At 39.5% G+C, this 16885-nt stretch overlaps 1 protein-coding gene across 4 annotated transcripts; it reads right to left on the bottom strand.

Moving 5' to 3' along the window:
* Positions 1-5: 5 nt before the first annotated feature.
* LOC307262085 (heterogeneous nuclear ribonucleoprotein Q-like) lies at positions 6-9033 on the bottom strand. Of its 4 annotated transcripts, none has more exons than XM_080042832.1 (13): positions 8905-9033; positions 6973-7132; positions 5920-6038; positions 5121-5228; positions 4784-4897; positions 4307-4483; positions 3896-4031; positions 3127-3332; positions 2868-3017; positions 2631-2752; positions 2177-2511; positions 2023-2077; positions 6-1492 (listed from the first exon to the last, which is right to left on the bottom strand). In XM_080042832.1, the coding sequence occupies exons 2-13, from the start codon at positions 7118-7120 to the stop codon at positions 1444-1446; spliced, it is 1719 nt and encodes a 572-aa protein (XP_079898958.1). In that variant the 5' UTR covers positions 7121-7132; positions 8905-9033; the 3' UTR covers positions 6-1443. The 4 variants fall into 4 exon arrangements, with proteins under 4 accessions (XP_079898958.1, XP_079898959.1, XP_079898960.1 ...); XM_080042833.1 differs by having other exon boundaries at positions 6-1489; XM_080042834.1 differs by lacking the exon at positions 2023-2077.
* Positions 9034-16885: the final 7852 nt, after the last annotated feature.

The following is a 16885-nucleotide window of genomic DNA, read 5'->3' as shown; positions in this document are numbered from 1 at the left end:
ACAGATAGAAATCAAAAACTTTATTACAAAAATAAGTTACACTCACCTCCATTTTACAGTATAAAACAATTTATTTGCAGGAATGCAAAAAACGTTGTTGGCCACCAACAATAGTTTAAAACTGCTAACATCTTTTTTTCAAAAGGTGGTTATGATGATTTTATTGAGGGAGTTAACTGTATAGAAAACTGGGATTGAAGAGCAGTTTTCTTTTGCTATACCCGGAAATAGAAATCATTCACTGCAGTATCCCTTCTACCACTGGGTGCCTATGATCCCTCACCAAATCATGACAGCTAACATCAGGCACACATGCTCACTGGCTGGGAAATATGGCATTTTAGTCATCTATCAAGATTAACTTGAAAGATCGTCTACCTAGTTGCCGTTTTAGGAGCTGGGAAGGGATCATCCAAGATTAACATGATTTTATATGATGGATTGGATTAGGTTGTTTGACATTATTCTGACCTATCAATATAAAAACAAACCCACTGGAATATTGCAGTGGCACAAAAGGGACACTGCAGGGCTTTATTTTTGTTTTTCATTTTTTTTTTAATCAAAGGCAGTTGGGTGCCTGTGATGTTGAAGCCTTTACAAAAGTAACATTTTCCGAAAACTATACAACCAGTAACTACATACTCTGAAGAAGCAAGGCAGCTAATTCAGTTCAAAATAGGATAAAAGCAGGGCTTGTTCAGACTCATCATATGAGATTGTTTTGCATGCCCAGTTTGACTGTTTGCAGTGTCAGAGCTGCAGCTTAAATGACTATATTACATAAAGTACAGCTCTTGTGCATATTTTGTATGAAAACAAGCCCTGCTTTCATCAATATAGTTTCCCTATTTACAGTACAGGCCGGGTAGTTTAGTCCTCTGTACTGAGGTAGTCAACCAACCCTTTAAAGACAAGTTCTGAAAAGAACCACTTTCCTGGAATGCCTGACTTATCCATGCCAGGTGGGTACACCCTAAAAACCTGCAAATGTTCTCTGTCAAACATCCAGATCAAACGATTAAGATTGGACATGGATATTCCGACAATAAAAATTGCAATTAGCACAAAAATATACAATAGCATCAAGCTCCTTTGAGCCACTTCAAACCTAAAAACTTAAAAAGTGCAAATTCTTCAATAATTATTTAAAAAATGGCATGTTCAGGGACAGGGAAGGGGTAGATTGTAAGGGCAATACATAGAGCCCTGTATATCAGGGCTCGGTACAGGGGCTTGGGGCAAAGAGGCTGTGGCGAGTATTTAGAATCCTCTGGTCATCTTTTTAAAAAAGGTGGCAGTTGGAGAAAAAAAAAGAAAAAAAAACATGGGGGAGGGGGAGATGCTTCTTCTGTAAGGCTGGAATATCATTGGACCTTTTTGTCGGGCTCTTTTTTTCTTTTAACATCCATTGCAGCTTACGGTGTAACCCCACACATCAAGTCAGTATCCACTGTGACAGGTCAGGACCGCCCTCGGCCCCGTTTCCCTGCTGGGCCAATGAGAGGAAAGATAAATTTAGTTCAGAATTTGGAGAGGAAGAAAAAACCTATGTTGCACACGCTCACCACTTATGAGCATACTGACAAATTCATGACATTCCACAAGCTTTACACTGAAGACAGTGTTTTGTCCCCAGAATGGGACTCATCTGGCTTTCTTTATAATATGTTATGTTGTGAATGACCTTTATCTAGCCGAGTGACTGCTCTGAAAGAGGACACCTGTTAGGGATTAGTTATGAGGCCAATAAGCAGGTGTGACTTTTGGGTGCAGCCTTATAATTATTACCAACATTATTTCAAGACAAATAGGTCATCATCAACTTTCAACTCCTGTAACTACAGCTGCTTTTTATTTTCTTATCTAATATACCCCAAGTATATTATATTCCATCCAATTCATTTCTGTGAGCTGTGTGCTTTTATAACCGACCCACTGACCCATATCCCAAATGCCAAGACTTAACCTAGTGCTGCTTAAAAGTTTTTGATATTTCACAGGAAAAAAACAAATACTGACCCAAAAAAACCTGAGCCACGCTGCACGTTCTTTTTCACTAGTGAGCAGAAATTATCTGGAACAGCAAAATCAGGCTTTATTAGCCACCACAGTGTGACTAGTTTGATTTCACCCATTTTGATCTAACAGCGCCACACAGAATAACGTGGGTTACCTCTGCTGCTTGTTCCAGGGCCTCCTCGCTGGGAGGAGAAGGTCAGTCGGCCCCTCGGTGTGACGGCACCTCCACGGCCCCTGGTCTGAGTGGCACCGCCGCGGACTGCTCCCCTCCCTCCTCGTCCTCTCCCAGACCCCTGGAACTCATCGTAGCCATAGTACGGGTCCTCGTAGCCGCCCCGGTAGTTGTGGTAGTCGTAGCCATAGTAATCGTAATAGTCTTCATAGCCATAATAGTCAGGAGGGTAGGAATAACCTCCCCTGCCGCCGCGGCTGCGGCCTCTTGTGGGTGGTGGCATGTGGGGTGGCCCATAATAATAGTATTCATCATACCTAAAAGATGATACAGACTCAACATGAACATGGTGTCCCGCTTCATATATTTAAAAACATCTAATTTGATAACTGCATTTCTAAGAGTTCAAAAGGTCTGAGTTGCATTGTTCCCTTACATTTGTGTCTTGGCGGCTTGCCTCTGGGCTTTGCGCTCCTTCCTTTTCTGGTCAGGGGGCTTGGCGAAGACTATTTCGATGTGCTCTCCTTCAAGGTCTTTGCCATTGAGATCAGCCAAAGCCTGTAAAATTGTTAAGTAAATTATGTTTTCATTGCAGTTACAAAACTTAAGTTAACTTTCAAAAAGGTCCTCCAAGTCTGTCCAGTGAAACATTTTTTTATTCTTCCTTGCATACCTTCACAGCCCCATCTCTTTCCTCAAAGTGGATGAAGGCATAGTCTTTCAGTTTCTTTACTCGCTCCAGCTTGCCAAACTGACTAAAGGCCTTTTCAAGGGACTCCTCCGTGACAGTGGCCGCCAAGTTCCTCACGAACAGCACCTTGACCTGTTCATGGAATCACAAGGTTCAGCTTTTTTGTAGCAAAGGTGAACAGATGCAATTGAAGAGTCATTAAGAAAACTCATTTTGGTCACACATATACCCAACAGCATACCTTGGCCATGACCTCTGGGTCTGGGTCCTCGATGGGATCAGCCCACTCCACGGTGACCACGTTGCCCCACACCTTCACCTTGCCGCTCATGAGCCGGCGGCGGGCCTGAGCTGCGGTTTTGTGGTCTTCATACTCGAGGAAGCAAAAGCCCCGATTTTTCTTCTTGTCGTCCGGCTGGTGGTACAATATGACATCATTTAGACCCTCTGTGGAGACCAGAAAATGGGGAGAGGTGGAGGAAAGGCAGAAGGAGGTTAATTGAATGTATTGAAGAGAAATCACCGTTATATCAATGACCTACCAAAAAACTAATAAATAATCTGCCTGTTGTGACAGCAACAAACAATAAAATTAATTTAGGGGAAAAAAGATTATTTAAATAAAAAATAAATAAATTAATGTTAACATTATTGATCAAAATGTTCTCAGTTGTAAGCAGCTGTCCAGAGGAAATAAAATAATTCACAGCAAAAGAGTAATGAGGTTTTTGACTAAGTAACCCGGAGTGCAAGAAATTCCCTGAAAAAATAAGCTGAATTTACATTTGGTGTCCAGTCAGATCTTAGCGGTAAACCATCATAGTAACGCAAGTCACTCCAGCATGGTAATAATGATATCATCATTCGGACACAAACAGGAAATGCTTTGAACATAGCTTTACTGTCCAAGCTTCAACAACTACATTTAAATTTAAAAAACAACCCAGAGTTGTCTTGCTAGCAAAAATTGCAGCTGTAGAGTGATACTTCAGAGGATGGTACTGACTTACCTGTGACTTTTGCAAATTCTTCAACAATCTGCTCTTTTGTTTTACTCTTGGGGATTGAGCCAACAAACAGCCTATTATTGGCCACAGAGATGCACACACCGATGTGTTTCCCCGGCCGTATTTCATTGTTATTGCACTGCAGAAGGACGGAGGAAAATGGAAGAATAAAAAAACTAAAAAAGGCACCACAAGCAACATACTGGAGGCTTTGGCGACTTCACAATTACCATTTCAGATCCTAATAAATATTAACAATTCTTATAAGTCCACATGTTTACAATATCCTGAGAACATTGTAGGCTACATTAGCTTACATTACTTTGTTATCTTACTCCTACTGTCTGCATTTTGATTAAGAATTTCATCAGACCCTCTCTCTTTCTGCTCATACTTGCAGTAGACTGGGCGTACCAATTTGACAGCTTGCTGTGCAGCTTCTTTAGTGCAGAAAGTGACAAAGGCGTAGCCTCTGTTCAGGCCACTTAGAGGATCCATCATCAGGCGCAAGTCCCAGATGGGGCCAGCTTTCTCAAACAGCGGAACCAGCTCATCCTCGAAAAGGTCTCTGGGGATTTTTCCGACGAATATCTACCAGGTTGAGAGGGAAAAAAAGTACTCTTTAATTTAAAATGTAAGATAAAGACAAGGTTGCATTTAGGTAAAAAGTTTATCCAGTCAGCTCTTAGCGGTAAACTATCATTGTAAACATGGTTAACTATCAAGTGTAACCATGGTTACTACAGTTGAAAAGAAAAAGTTTCATCATTTGGACACCCTATAAAAGCCTAATGTACTTGGACCAAAACTTACAACAGCCAGTACATCATTCCTTATCTTTATGCTTAGTGAACTATAATGGTGAAAAGTGATAAGAGCTGAGTCTTGTACCTCTGTACCAATGGTGGGCTGCGTCCCCGAATGGGCAGACTCTGGTGGGGGACCTCCATACTTCCTTTGGCCGGTTGTCACATCAAGTGTGTAGCCAGTTCTCTCCAGCAAAGCCTGATCAGTAAATGGAGGGATAAAAAGGATACAGTTCAAGACCAATAAATAAAAGCAGAAAATATACAAAATCTCTTATTTGAATATGTCTTTATTCTGCATCTACGATTTAAAACATTAAGTATGTGTTAACATTTGAAAACATTGCATCAGGTATCATATGTTGTACTATGCATGCGATAAATCATACAAATTAAAATTTCAATATAAGAATAGTTCTCACTTTGATTTTGGCTTCATCTGGTCCTTTGTTGGTGTCTGACACTTTGGTCCCTTGTTTCTCTCTCTGTCGGTACGTCTTCATCACGCCACAAAGAAAGGCACTTTTGTTCTGGAAGAAACAAAAAAAGATGAATTATTAAGTACTATTAAACTAAACAAACACGTCAACATTAGGACCACTGCTTATTCTTGGTTCTACACTACCAAAAAAACAAATAAATAATCTGCATGCTGGGACAGCAACAAACAATAAATTAATTTAGGGGAAACGAATATTAATTGATTTTTCTCTTTAAATAATGTAAACATTATTGATCAAAATGTTGTCTGTTGTAGGCAGCTGTCCAGAGAAAATAGAATAATTCACACCGAAGGTGTAATGAGGTTTTTGACTAAGTAACCCGGAGTACAAAAAATGCCCTGAAAAAATAAGCTGAATTTACATTTGGTGTCCAGTCAGATCTTAGCGGTAAACCATCATAGTAACGCAAGTCACTCCAGCATGGTAATAATGATATCATCATTCAGACACAAACAGGAAATGCTTTGAACATAGCTTTACTGTCCAAGCTTCACCAACTACATTTTAATGTAAAAAACAACACAGAGTTGTCTTGCTAGCAAAAATAATAAGTTGTTACACAAGCCATCAAGTCTGTCTTGTAGATAAGATCACGCTAAAAGCTATAGTTTAACGATCTATTCAACTACGAAATGCCAATATTCATCACACTGCACAGAGGACAATCATGCACTTTGTGTGAAGGCATCAGAAATTAAAAGTCAAAACAAAGGCTTACCTGAACATGTGAGAGGTCACTGTCCTTAAATTGCAAGAGGACTTGCAGAGCACCTTCCTCGTTGAATTCTTTCAGAGCCTCGATCGCTCGATCATCTAAGTCACTGTGTGACACCAAACCTGGAGGAGGGGGACAGCAGAGAGAGAAATGAGGATTACTACTTTTACATTTAAAAAAAAAATACAACTGAAACAATCAAAAGAGTATCACTAACATCATCATCTCTTTTACATTTCTAAATGGATAAATAATGATTTCTACAATTAGGAGTGAGGGGCGGGAGCAGCCTAATCAAATAGAGCTGTATTTAGTAGTTGGGATGCACTTTACTCTCCATCTAGCACGTTTTTGCAGAACTAATCACAACAGATGTGACAGTGCAACTCGATATGCCAGTGCCCCTCTAAACTCCGGCTGGGAGTTTCTAATGAGCCAGTCTGCATTCTCCTCTATAGAGGGGCCATCACCTGTCCCAGGCCGCCACACACCAGACAGCTGCTGCCATTGTTTCTGCCTCGACCCCATCTGGCTCTAAGGACCGGACCAGTACTTTTTCTTGTTCACTTCTGACTGACCAAACAATTGCAGAAATTACACCTAAATGATGTTAAAATAGCTCATCCCGTATGCATGTATTGATCTAACCAGAGCAACAGATACACAAGCTGTAACTGAAATCATACTTACACCTATTCCTCTATCTGCGATAATTTTAAAGGATGCAGAGAAACTTCATTGAAATGAATGTAGAGACTGGACAGGCTCACTGAGACACTCCCAGGGAGAGGACAATTGATTTGCCCTGACACCAGTGATCATGCAGCAATGTTGGGAGTGCATATGCTTCAATCATTTACACATTTTCACACTGGTAATGTGTAATTTTATATTTTGTTGCACTGCAGTACCCATTTTGGTAGGAAACCACAAAAAGTTGCTTCAGGATCCCAATTCCCACATTCAAAAAGGTGATAAAATGACAAAACATGCAAGAAATTGATTAACATGGAAAATTGCATATTTGAATATGCAAGTATATTCATTGTGCCTTACCTGCTATGTAAATTTCATCTAGTTTTTCAGCAACTTTCTGTGGTAAACCAGCTTCTAATAAAGTCTGGAAGTGCTCAGAATGGGTAACTGCAGCAGAGGTGTCCATTGGTTCTTCTGGACCATTTCCATTAATATGTTCTGTGGCCATGTCTCCAGAAATCTGTGTAAATGCAATGAGCCAAATTAATCCTGGGTCAAGGGCAAGACTTGGCATGTGTTCACGAGAGTGCAAAGTCTCAGACCTGTCAGGAAAATCATTAACAAAAACCATTGGCCATTTATGATCTTGGGTACAGAATTAATTTCAAATTATTGAGGAAGAATTATGGATAAAATGGGAATTTCGTCATGTGCAAAAAAGTCCTCATTGTTATGTGGTCATTGTGAAGTGCTCTTTTATATAGTCTGGAGACTTTTCACTATCCTGACTTAACACCTGCAGCTCTCAGCTTGAATGGGGTGAAAGCCCAGATAAACCTGTATATAGGCAGTTTGCAGATATTTCAACATTGCGTGCAAGACAGACCATGCACAAACCAGATTCCCCATGGATATCAATCAAATTACATCTCGTAAAAATTAGTGAAACTGCTGGGTCTGTGTCGATGTGGCACTATTTCCATTCTGGGCTAAGAAGTTTTTTGCAAATTGGAGCCAAGATCACTTGCTAACGCCAGTATCACAGCCCTCTTTGTCGCTGCTGGTGCAGAAGCCTGTTCTGCGTTGGTCTCTAAATTACATGTTAGCTTACCTTCTCACTGCTGACTTCAGCACAGGCTAGAGAGCTGATACACGTGTTCCATTAGAGCGTGAGCCCGGGTTTCCGGTGGCTGACCGGTGAGCAAGTATGCACCATTTATCGTTTAGTATCTTGAAACTTTGACAGCTCATAATGTGACACTGGGGAAATACTCCAATTATCATTAATGACCAACTCAGCCATTAACTTCCCATGTGTTTTCATCGACAGAAAATTAAACACGAACTTGAGCAGTGCTGCAATTAAGCGATTCTGTTCACGTTGCCGAATCAGACAAACGTGGACTAAAATCTTCTGTTTAGCCCAACGTTAACTATACCAATGTAACTCTTAAGAAATTGTACAAGTTGTATCGTGTACTGTCTTCTAATCAATCTCATATCGGTAAACACGTGCTTTCTCTTAGTTTAAAAACACGTCTGCAGCGTTAAAAGTACATACACCTCTGGTGCAAATCAACCTGTATTTTTTATCCGATATATTAACAAATATCTGGGGATAAGTTATTTGTATTCGATTATGATGAAAACGATAGATTTGGCGGAGGGGGGCTGACTCGCACACGTTGAGGCTAGGTAGCTAACGGGCTAGTTTGCTCTGCTAATAGCATAGCAATCGAGCTAACAGAGGACCTTCGTCGGGACAATAACATGACGCGCTAGTGTGCATTTTATATGAATGCATCTGCATTTAGTATTGTGTTGGGCAAGGAGCATGACAGCTGGCACAGTAGTAGCGCAGGATCGCAAATCCCTGCTCAGATAAGTGGCTTTTGCCAGCTAGCTGCAGTTAGCACACGATGACAATGAGCATGTCAATTCCATGATCTGTCAAAATAGGCTAGCTCGAGCTAGCATGCTAATTCGAACGGAATCTCAGTGAGGCCATTGTTACAACGTCATTTGTCGGCACGGACTTCACCACTGGTCAAAGTATTGCTTTAAAAATAAATTACATTCAACCAGGCCTTGAAAACTAGAGTTTAAGCCTGCAAGATGCGTGGTTTGTCAACGTGCCGCCTTGCAGGAAGAGTCCATTTTCAAAAAGCCGGTCTGGAGAACTCGTTCCCAACCACCAGTTTCCACATTGTTTGAAACAGCTCCACACGATTCACACTTTTTAGCAAGCAATTTGGCAACAATAACGTGATCAATCAGTAGTATTCGCCCTACCTGCCGCTGGATCACCAACGTGTATGGTGTTGGTTACTTGGGAAGATAAATGTGATATTTAAAAGACAGAAAAAGTGTAAAACTCCCGGCACTGATCCGGCTTCAGTCATTCACTCTTGATGATGTAAAATGGCTGCCACGTTCACGCCTCGAGTTTTGTCTCGTCGATGGGGTTTCTTGGACAGCCCCGCACGGGCTTGCCTTGTATGCATTTTACACATGATTTTTTTGCAGAGGAGCAGCCGAGCAGCAGGTCTTCCACAGCATCCATCACGAGCACTATCGGGGAGCACGGTCACGAAAACAGGACACATACAGTCTATGCATTTGACGAATACGAGTGTTGGCTTACAAAACAGGTAATAAAAGCCAGAACACAACTTAAATATAATAGTCCTATGCTAAAATGAATTAAACTGGGGGGACAAGGAATTAGCCTATAACAATGAAATAATGTATTTATAATTAGCTAATAATATACTACGAACAAGAATAGGCTACAAATATAATTTCAAATATGGTCAGTATTTTTTTAGATAAAATATCAATTGCCTGACGTGACCACATATTATAACCTGAGACTGCAAAGCCCACTGTGGGCCTTTGTGATAGGCTAATATGTGGGACACTAACAGACTAACAATCTTGCACTTCTTATACGCCTTCAGTACCTAGTTTATCTCAGCAGTTAGGACTAAACAAGCTTTCAGTTGTTATGCACCGCATATCTGGAACAAACTCCTAGAAAACGTGATGTCTGCTGCAACTTTCAGCTCTGAAGACTTTTCTGTTTCCCTTTTAACCATAGTATATAGGCCTAAAGCTTTTAACCTGTAATTTTAATTTATTTAAATGTTTTACTATTATTCATATTTTTTATTCGATTTTTTTAATGTCTAGGCTATTTCTATTTCATGCCCCTGTAAAGCACTTTGTGCTATCGAAATAAACTTGCCTTGCCTTGTCTCAACAGTGTCTGATTAGAGGGAGTGAGACACATCCCACTTTCCGCCACAACGTGTCACTCTTCTCATAGATTTAACCCTCATCTGCTTCACGAACAGAAGAGTAGGCCTATGTCACTGTAGGCCTAAAACAGATTATTTGTTTGATACAACCGATACAAGCGTATGGGGCAATAGTTTGTAACTTGTAACCTAATTGTCATCATGAATGTATTAACCTACAAACTGGTTTCTAATTATTTATTTTGTATTACTTGCAGTGCTATTAAAATGATCTATGAATTTTGGATGTGCTACCTTCATCACAGCTCATTGAATTTTTGTTAATGTTCTGCCCACAGCTGAAAATAATAATAAAAAAAACAGGTGACTGAATCCTAACCTATCCCCACAGGTAGGCTACACAGCATCAACAGCTGGATGATGACCGCTGGAAGATGATGAGTAATGACTTCTGCAGCGGTTGAGCAATAAATTAAGATTGGCACATTTTCTCAATCAGTATAGCTGATAATGTTTCACGGACATAATATCAAGGGGTGTTGCAAGGAAGTGTTTCGCAAAGACGTGCAACTTGCACAAGCACAAATAGCCTACTGTATTTTCAATGACACAAGAAATAACAAAAAAGAAAGCAAATGGAAATGCGTAACACACGGATTAGGAAACAATGAATACAAGTTTAAACATTAGCTAATCAGATAAATACATCAAGCGGAATATAAATAAAACAAATACATTCAGCTTAGTAAAAGCCTTGCTAATAAGCTTTATCTTCCTTGTCTAATTCTCTGCAGACCAATAAAGTTAACGGTAATACAATACGTTTATTGCATGTGCCCCTGAAGGTCCTTAGCCTGTTCCTACCACCAGACCATCGTACTTAATTTCATTTGTACAGGCCTGGAATCACTCAATTGAAGGCGGGTGTCTGTTGAAGTTTAAAACTATTGGATCTGCCCAGTGCAACTCTGGATCTGCCAACCATTCGCATAACATTTGGTCGTGACCTATCATGCGCAGGCTTCTGGGCCACTCCCGCTGTTCGCTGATTGGACCGGCCAAAAATCTGCCGGAGAAAACCTTAGAATATACCGCAGGCCCAGACTGACTAGTGACTACTGAAGGGAAATTAAATTGAGCGGAAGTATGTAGGCGGGCAGTGTGAAAATTTAGCAGAAGTACGTAGGCAGGCGGTGCCAGGCATGGACATATGAAGAAAGGTGCCAGGCTAGAATGTCCATAGTTTGGACAGATAATTCAAGTACCAAACATTTGTTTCAGAAAGTATACTGCTTTCAGCGTTAAAACTAAAAGGCAGCATGTGCCAAGACTCAGGAATGAGTCTGCAGAATTTGCTGCAATAATAAAAGTAAAAATTTTGCCATGAAAAAGGCATATGAAGACCCAGTTTTCCAAGTCAGCATTGTATTTATGCATTTATAAAGGTACAGGTTTGCTTTGATCTAAAACTGAAAATTGAGTGCCTAACATTGGCACGAATGATATGACAACAACACAGTTTTTATTGCAATTGGCTCAAAAAGATACTTTCAAGAGAAAATGGTTAACAGGGCTCTGGTAAAAAAAAAACAGGATATAATACGTATGGGTTTGTGATTGGTAAAAGGCCTACTGAGTTTAAGAAGTGAACAAGGTCTTCACATCAAATGGCCTCGTTAACACTTAACTTATATAGTAGGTTTTAGTTGTTTTTAACTGATTATTCTGACCATCCTAGATATGCATGCTCATGTCACTATTGCACTTTTTGTGGCTCCACCACAAACTCCCAGATGAGATAAGGACAGAGCTCTCATGCCACCGTGTGGAGAGAGTGTCTTTATGTACTCACCAATCAAAGCAGAAATAACTCAACAATGTAACATAACCTCTGTTTATCACATTCAGTTGCGTGTGTTCCTATTCATAATTCACCATTCCTGTCTAAGACAATATAATAGTGAATATGTGCCTGCATGATGTGACATTAAAACGTAATTACAATATCTTCACATTTAAATAGTTTTCTTCAAATAGGTGGATATTGGCATGTTTAACTGCAGGTTATTAAAATTGGCATATAGGCTACTTGATATACAATACTCAGTCTGCTGTGACTCAGCTGGTTAATACTTTTCATTTAATTAGTATATAGTCAGCCCTACGTTTCGCTGTACTGAGCTGGGAATGAGCCAGGACCAAAAATATGGTCTGACTTGATGGGTTTCATGCTCATTTTCAATCCTCATTCTTGTTACTGCGACACTAAATACATGTCATTAGCTGAATAGCCAGAAAACTACTCGTATTACAGAATGTTTTTTCTCTGGTATCACTGACATGTTGGTGGTTATCTCGAAGACGCCTTCCAAAGAACCTCGATATTATAGTCAGGAAAGCCATCCTCAGACAATGGCTGTGTTCGAAAAGCCCTACTAACGTCCTACTCATACTAATTTTGACATCAATATGAGTGTTTTGTGGTTATGTATGCGAGTTTGTCCAGGCGAGAAATGCCGGATGAGTATTTACTTCCGGGAAGATTTTGTGTATGGATCAAAATAGGTTACTTTTCCTACTCAAGCATTGCGTCTTTTCAAACGACATGGAAGGTTTTTTTTTTATTCTATTTTGCTTCTGAATACTTCAGTGTAAACGGTCCGAAGAACCTCGCTTACACAATTGATCGTTAAGTAGAATGTTGAGTATTGTATGTAGGAGTGAGGAAGTTAGAAGGCCGTTTCGAACACAGCCGAAACCTCTGCCTTTATTCTTACCTGGCAGCCATTCTTAGGTCCATAAACAGCACAGCAGCACTCCCTTTAGTTCCTTCTAACTTTTCATCTCATTTCATACTCCCTCAGTTCTGATTAACTAAGTCATTGTCCACTCCGTGATGATTTCATCTTTAAGAAAGTGCTACAAGTAGCAAAGTCTGGTGTTATTACATGAAACACAGGCAAATAAGCATGATATGATTAGATAGATGCGGGATCCTGAGAGATGTGAGCAATATTGATTGAGAAAAAGTTGTCATGCTTTGAAATGTATTTTGCATGAATAAGCTTATGTACATGAGTAATTTGTCAATAATGTTTGATTGACAGGACTTTTTGCGGGATGGGAATATAATTATATAATGGCATATAGCCCACTGATGTCAGTATTTCCAGCAGGAATGTCATTAAGTATTACTCATCAAGGGGCTGACAATACAACGTTACGACACATACACACGAACATACAGCAGCCTTCAAACGTCTGTGTGATTTAACATCTCGTCTTCCACAATTATTGAATTACAAGTAAAGGATTTATCACTAGCACAACCAAGGACACAGGACATGGGTGCTCCAGTAAACAGGCCGATAAAATACCAAAATAAATTTATATTCATCCTTGACATTTGGGATGTTGGGGGTGGACAGATGGATGCTCCTTAACAACCATTGAATATCTCTCCATTTATTCATAGCTCCTTCCGTCAAACAATTCCTCCAGTTTGGAAAGAGCAGAGGTGTAGAAACAATATTTGATTCAATATACAGTATAATGTGAGATTATGGACAGAAATAATGCGCCCCTAATAACTATTATAATGTTTTATTTGGGTTAAGTAACATTTAAAAAGAAATATTATTAATATATGTATAAGCTAACGTGACATGTGGCAGTATTCCAGTATAGAGCTCAAAATCACTGGTCCGACACAGGACAGCAATATGCTTTACAAGTCTGTAATTGTATTCCTATTATGTACAGTTAAAGGTGCTACGAGGAACTTTCAGTTTGTGTTCATTCTTGCAAAACTATATGAAAAGAGCATTCTTTGCACTGATGGTCTCGTTTGCTGTTAAATGTCATTTATGATCATCAGAGGAAAAATTAAATGGTTTCAGATGTATTTAAAAGTTCCTCGTAGCACCTTTAAACTGAGTAATGCAAATAACAATTCCTTCTTTAGTATGCAGATTTATTTCCTATTCATTTGATTAATTGCTGTGCATATGACAAATAAACCTCTTGAATCATGAATCTAGAGCTCCAGATGGCATCTTCAAAATATTAAATATTTACAATATGACCGATAAATGCAGCAAATCCTCACATTAGAGAACATGAAACCATAGATATGACCAATATTTTATTGTTGACTGAATAGCTTGATCAAAATAATTATTTCTGCTCTAGAGTGATGTAAAGATATTATGTCGGATAACTTAAGGAAGATGGCAATTATTTATTACATTGATTTTGAAAATCACCTTCTCAATATAGGGGAAGGTGGGGTGATTTGTGCAACTTTTTACTCAAAGTGATTTTAAAGTGAGGCCTTGACAGTTATGTCTCCAACTCAAATATGTACATATATTTCAGGATGTTGTGCATCCCTGGCAATAAAAACTTTGGATCTGGAATAAACTGTTTAAGAAATATAGCTTTCGGAAAAAAAGTTGTCTTGTCGCACAAATCACCCCACGTAGTGGGGTGATTTGTGCGTCATTGTGTCACAATGACAAAGTCACCATCATCATCTTTCTGGCCATCTGAACTCTCATCAGTGGTGTCGTTAAGTGGAATTGAGATGTCACTCTCTCCTGAGCTACTGTAGACTATCACTTTCTTTTGGTGACCAGCGTATACAGCCATGCCACTGGCACAACTCTCAGAAATGTACTTTGCACTAGTTGCTCCGTGCTTGTGGAACCAACTGCCACCTGACAAATGTGATTCCCCCTACATTTCTGCCTTTAAATCAAGGCTCAAAACCCATATGTACACCCTGGTGTTTCCTCCCCATTAACCTCTGCACTACTTACTTACCTCTGCACTACTATCTGTGTTTATGTGGATGTATGGGCTTTACGTCTTTTATTTTGGTTATTGTTATTTTACCTTCATTGTTTACCTACTGAATGCACTATGTACAGCACTTTGGACAGTGCAAACTGTCATAAATGTGCTTTTATAAATACATTTTACTTACTTACTTACTTATAACTCACCCAGGCCCTTGCGCACAAATCACCCCATCCCCAGAATTTTGGATAATAGGCATGATGCAGCAATTTAGGGTTGACATTGTGCTAACTATATAGACTCAAAGTGTAGCATACCAAAGCACTAAAACATGTGTCAAATGTTTTCAAACGTGTCTATAATTGTTCAGACACAATAATCAAAAAACCTTGATCATGGAAATTTTACTTTGAAAGGCAAAACACAGTTTTTTGAGCTTAAATGTGCTTATATCTTATTCCTTGTGTCTCCCTTCTTTACAGGATGAGTCAAATGGATGGCTCTTCTTAAATATGTGGTCACATTTCCAATTTCTTCCACGGTTTTCTAGAAACAAGGGGTTTTGCAACTTCCAAAATGCACAAATCACCCCACCTTCCCCTACTGTGTTTTAACTGGATTTTACCTTGAAACATCTGAAGTCTATGGGTTTAAAAATATTTAAGAATATTGAATACGGTTTGGGTTGGGGATGGTACAGGTGTATGTACCTTGTATGTGTTTAATATGCATGTGCTTGTATGTGTTTTGATGTGGTAATGTTTCATACGTGTTGGTTTTTTATGATTTTTAAAAAAACCCATCTAGGGATGGTATTGGAAATCGGCAGTAGCCATAAATGCTGTGATGCTGTACATTGGAGATGTGTTCAATTGTCTGTGGTAGCATCTGTCCATATCAAATTAACATGAAATTTAATGAAAATAAAAATATTGAAGATTTGAGTGAATGCAACAACTGTTTCAATACATCATCAGCATCAGTCTTTTGCACTCTTCATAATTCAAGTAGGGGAGAACGGGGGAATGTGAGCCATCGGGTAATGTGAGACACCCCCTGTATCTAGGCAATGGAACACATTTTTGGTCATGTGAGATATATGTTTTCAAGCCCCTCTCATTTCGCCTTGGCCATGAAATAGAGGACCTCATGGTGATGTTGTAAGCATGTTTTTTTTAAATGTCTTTTTTGCATGTAAAAGTACATTTTCTTGCTGTCAACTTAATCGATTGTTGTGCCAAAGCAAATTGATTCAGGTAGAAAAACTTCTATCATACATGTTGATGAACTGCCAACATATGAAACCATGTGATGATGATAACTGAAGATTAGCCTGATTTGCTGAGAGAGTTAGTTTTTTCTCAAATTGTGGCAGTGGGGTAAAGTGAGACAAATGCTGTGGGGTAAAGTGAGACAGTGTCTGTGCCCTCTTTTAATGAATCCATTATATTTGAGGTAGCAAGGTGACTAGTTTGAATAAGACAAAAGACAATGTGGGCTGGAGGTGGGGGTTGAATGGTTATAGGGGTGTCAGCAAGGTCATGGTTTGGCACATATGTATGTGGGGGACAGGAGAGTGACCTTTAACATCAATAGACTCTAAGTAATATGTCTTTATTTAATGAATGATCCCAATAAAACAAATGCAGAAAAATATTAATCAAAGACTCAAAAGATGGAAAATGACAGCTGGGTCTAGTCCTGTGTTCTGAGTCCCAGGCTGTTTTAGCTGGTTCTGATTGTTCTTTGCACCCAGGGCCGGCGTTAGCCAGGGGCCAGGGTGGGCCGTGCCCACCCAAATCTGGGCTGTGCCCACCCAATCAAAAAAAAGATTTTTTTTTTTTTTTTTTTTTTTTTTAGGTGGAAGTCCAGACCCACTCTCAGACGGACCTGTTCATTCGCTGTCCAAGAAAATGTCAAATAAAATTCAGACAATTAATTAATACTAAAGAATATACCATCACCATGCATTGCTTCTAATTGTATTATTGGGTGGGCAGGACAGCCTGCCTCCAAGTTACCCACCCGCTTATAGTGGTCACTGGTCAGCAGAGCCGGCCCGAGGCATAAGCACAATGAGCGGTTGCCTAGGGTCCCGACTGCCAGGGGGGCCCCCCCAATTTTTTTTTTTATTTCGTTTTTTTTTTAGTTTGTGTGTTTGATATCAACATCATATTATGTAAATGTGAATTATCATACAATAAAAGGAATAC

This window comes from Ammodytes marinus (genome assembly GCF_949987685.1).
Source record: "Ammodytes marinus genome assembly, chromosome: 15".
NCBI classification, from domain to species: domain Eukaryota; kingdom Metazoa; phylum Chordata; class Actinopteri; order Uranoscopiformes; family Ammodytidae; genus Ammodytes; species Ammodytes marinus.
The sequence above is the reverse complement of the archived record's forward strand: the minus strand, read 5'-3'. Positions and strand labels throughout refer to the sequence as shown.

Excerpts from the sequence above, each read along its gene's own strand:
- LOC307262085 (XM_080042832.1), bottom strand. The coding sequence starts at position 7,120 with ATGGCCACAGAACATATTAATGGAAATGGTCCAGAAGAACCAATGGAC. Across the intron at positions 2,078-2,176 it reads CCCTGGAACAAGCAGCAGAG|ATAATTTCTGCTCACTAGTG; the intron begins GTAACCCACGTT and ends TTGCTGTTCCAG. Across the intron at positions 1,493-2,022 it reads CGTGGCTCAGGTTTTTTTGG|CAGGGAAACGGGGCCGAGGG; the intron begins GTCAGTATTTGT and ends TCATTGGCCCAG.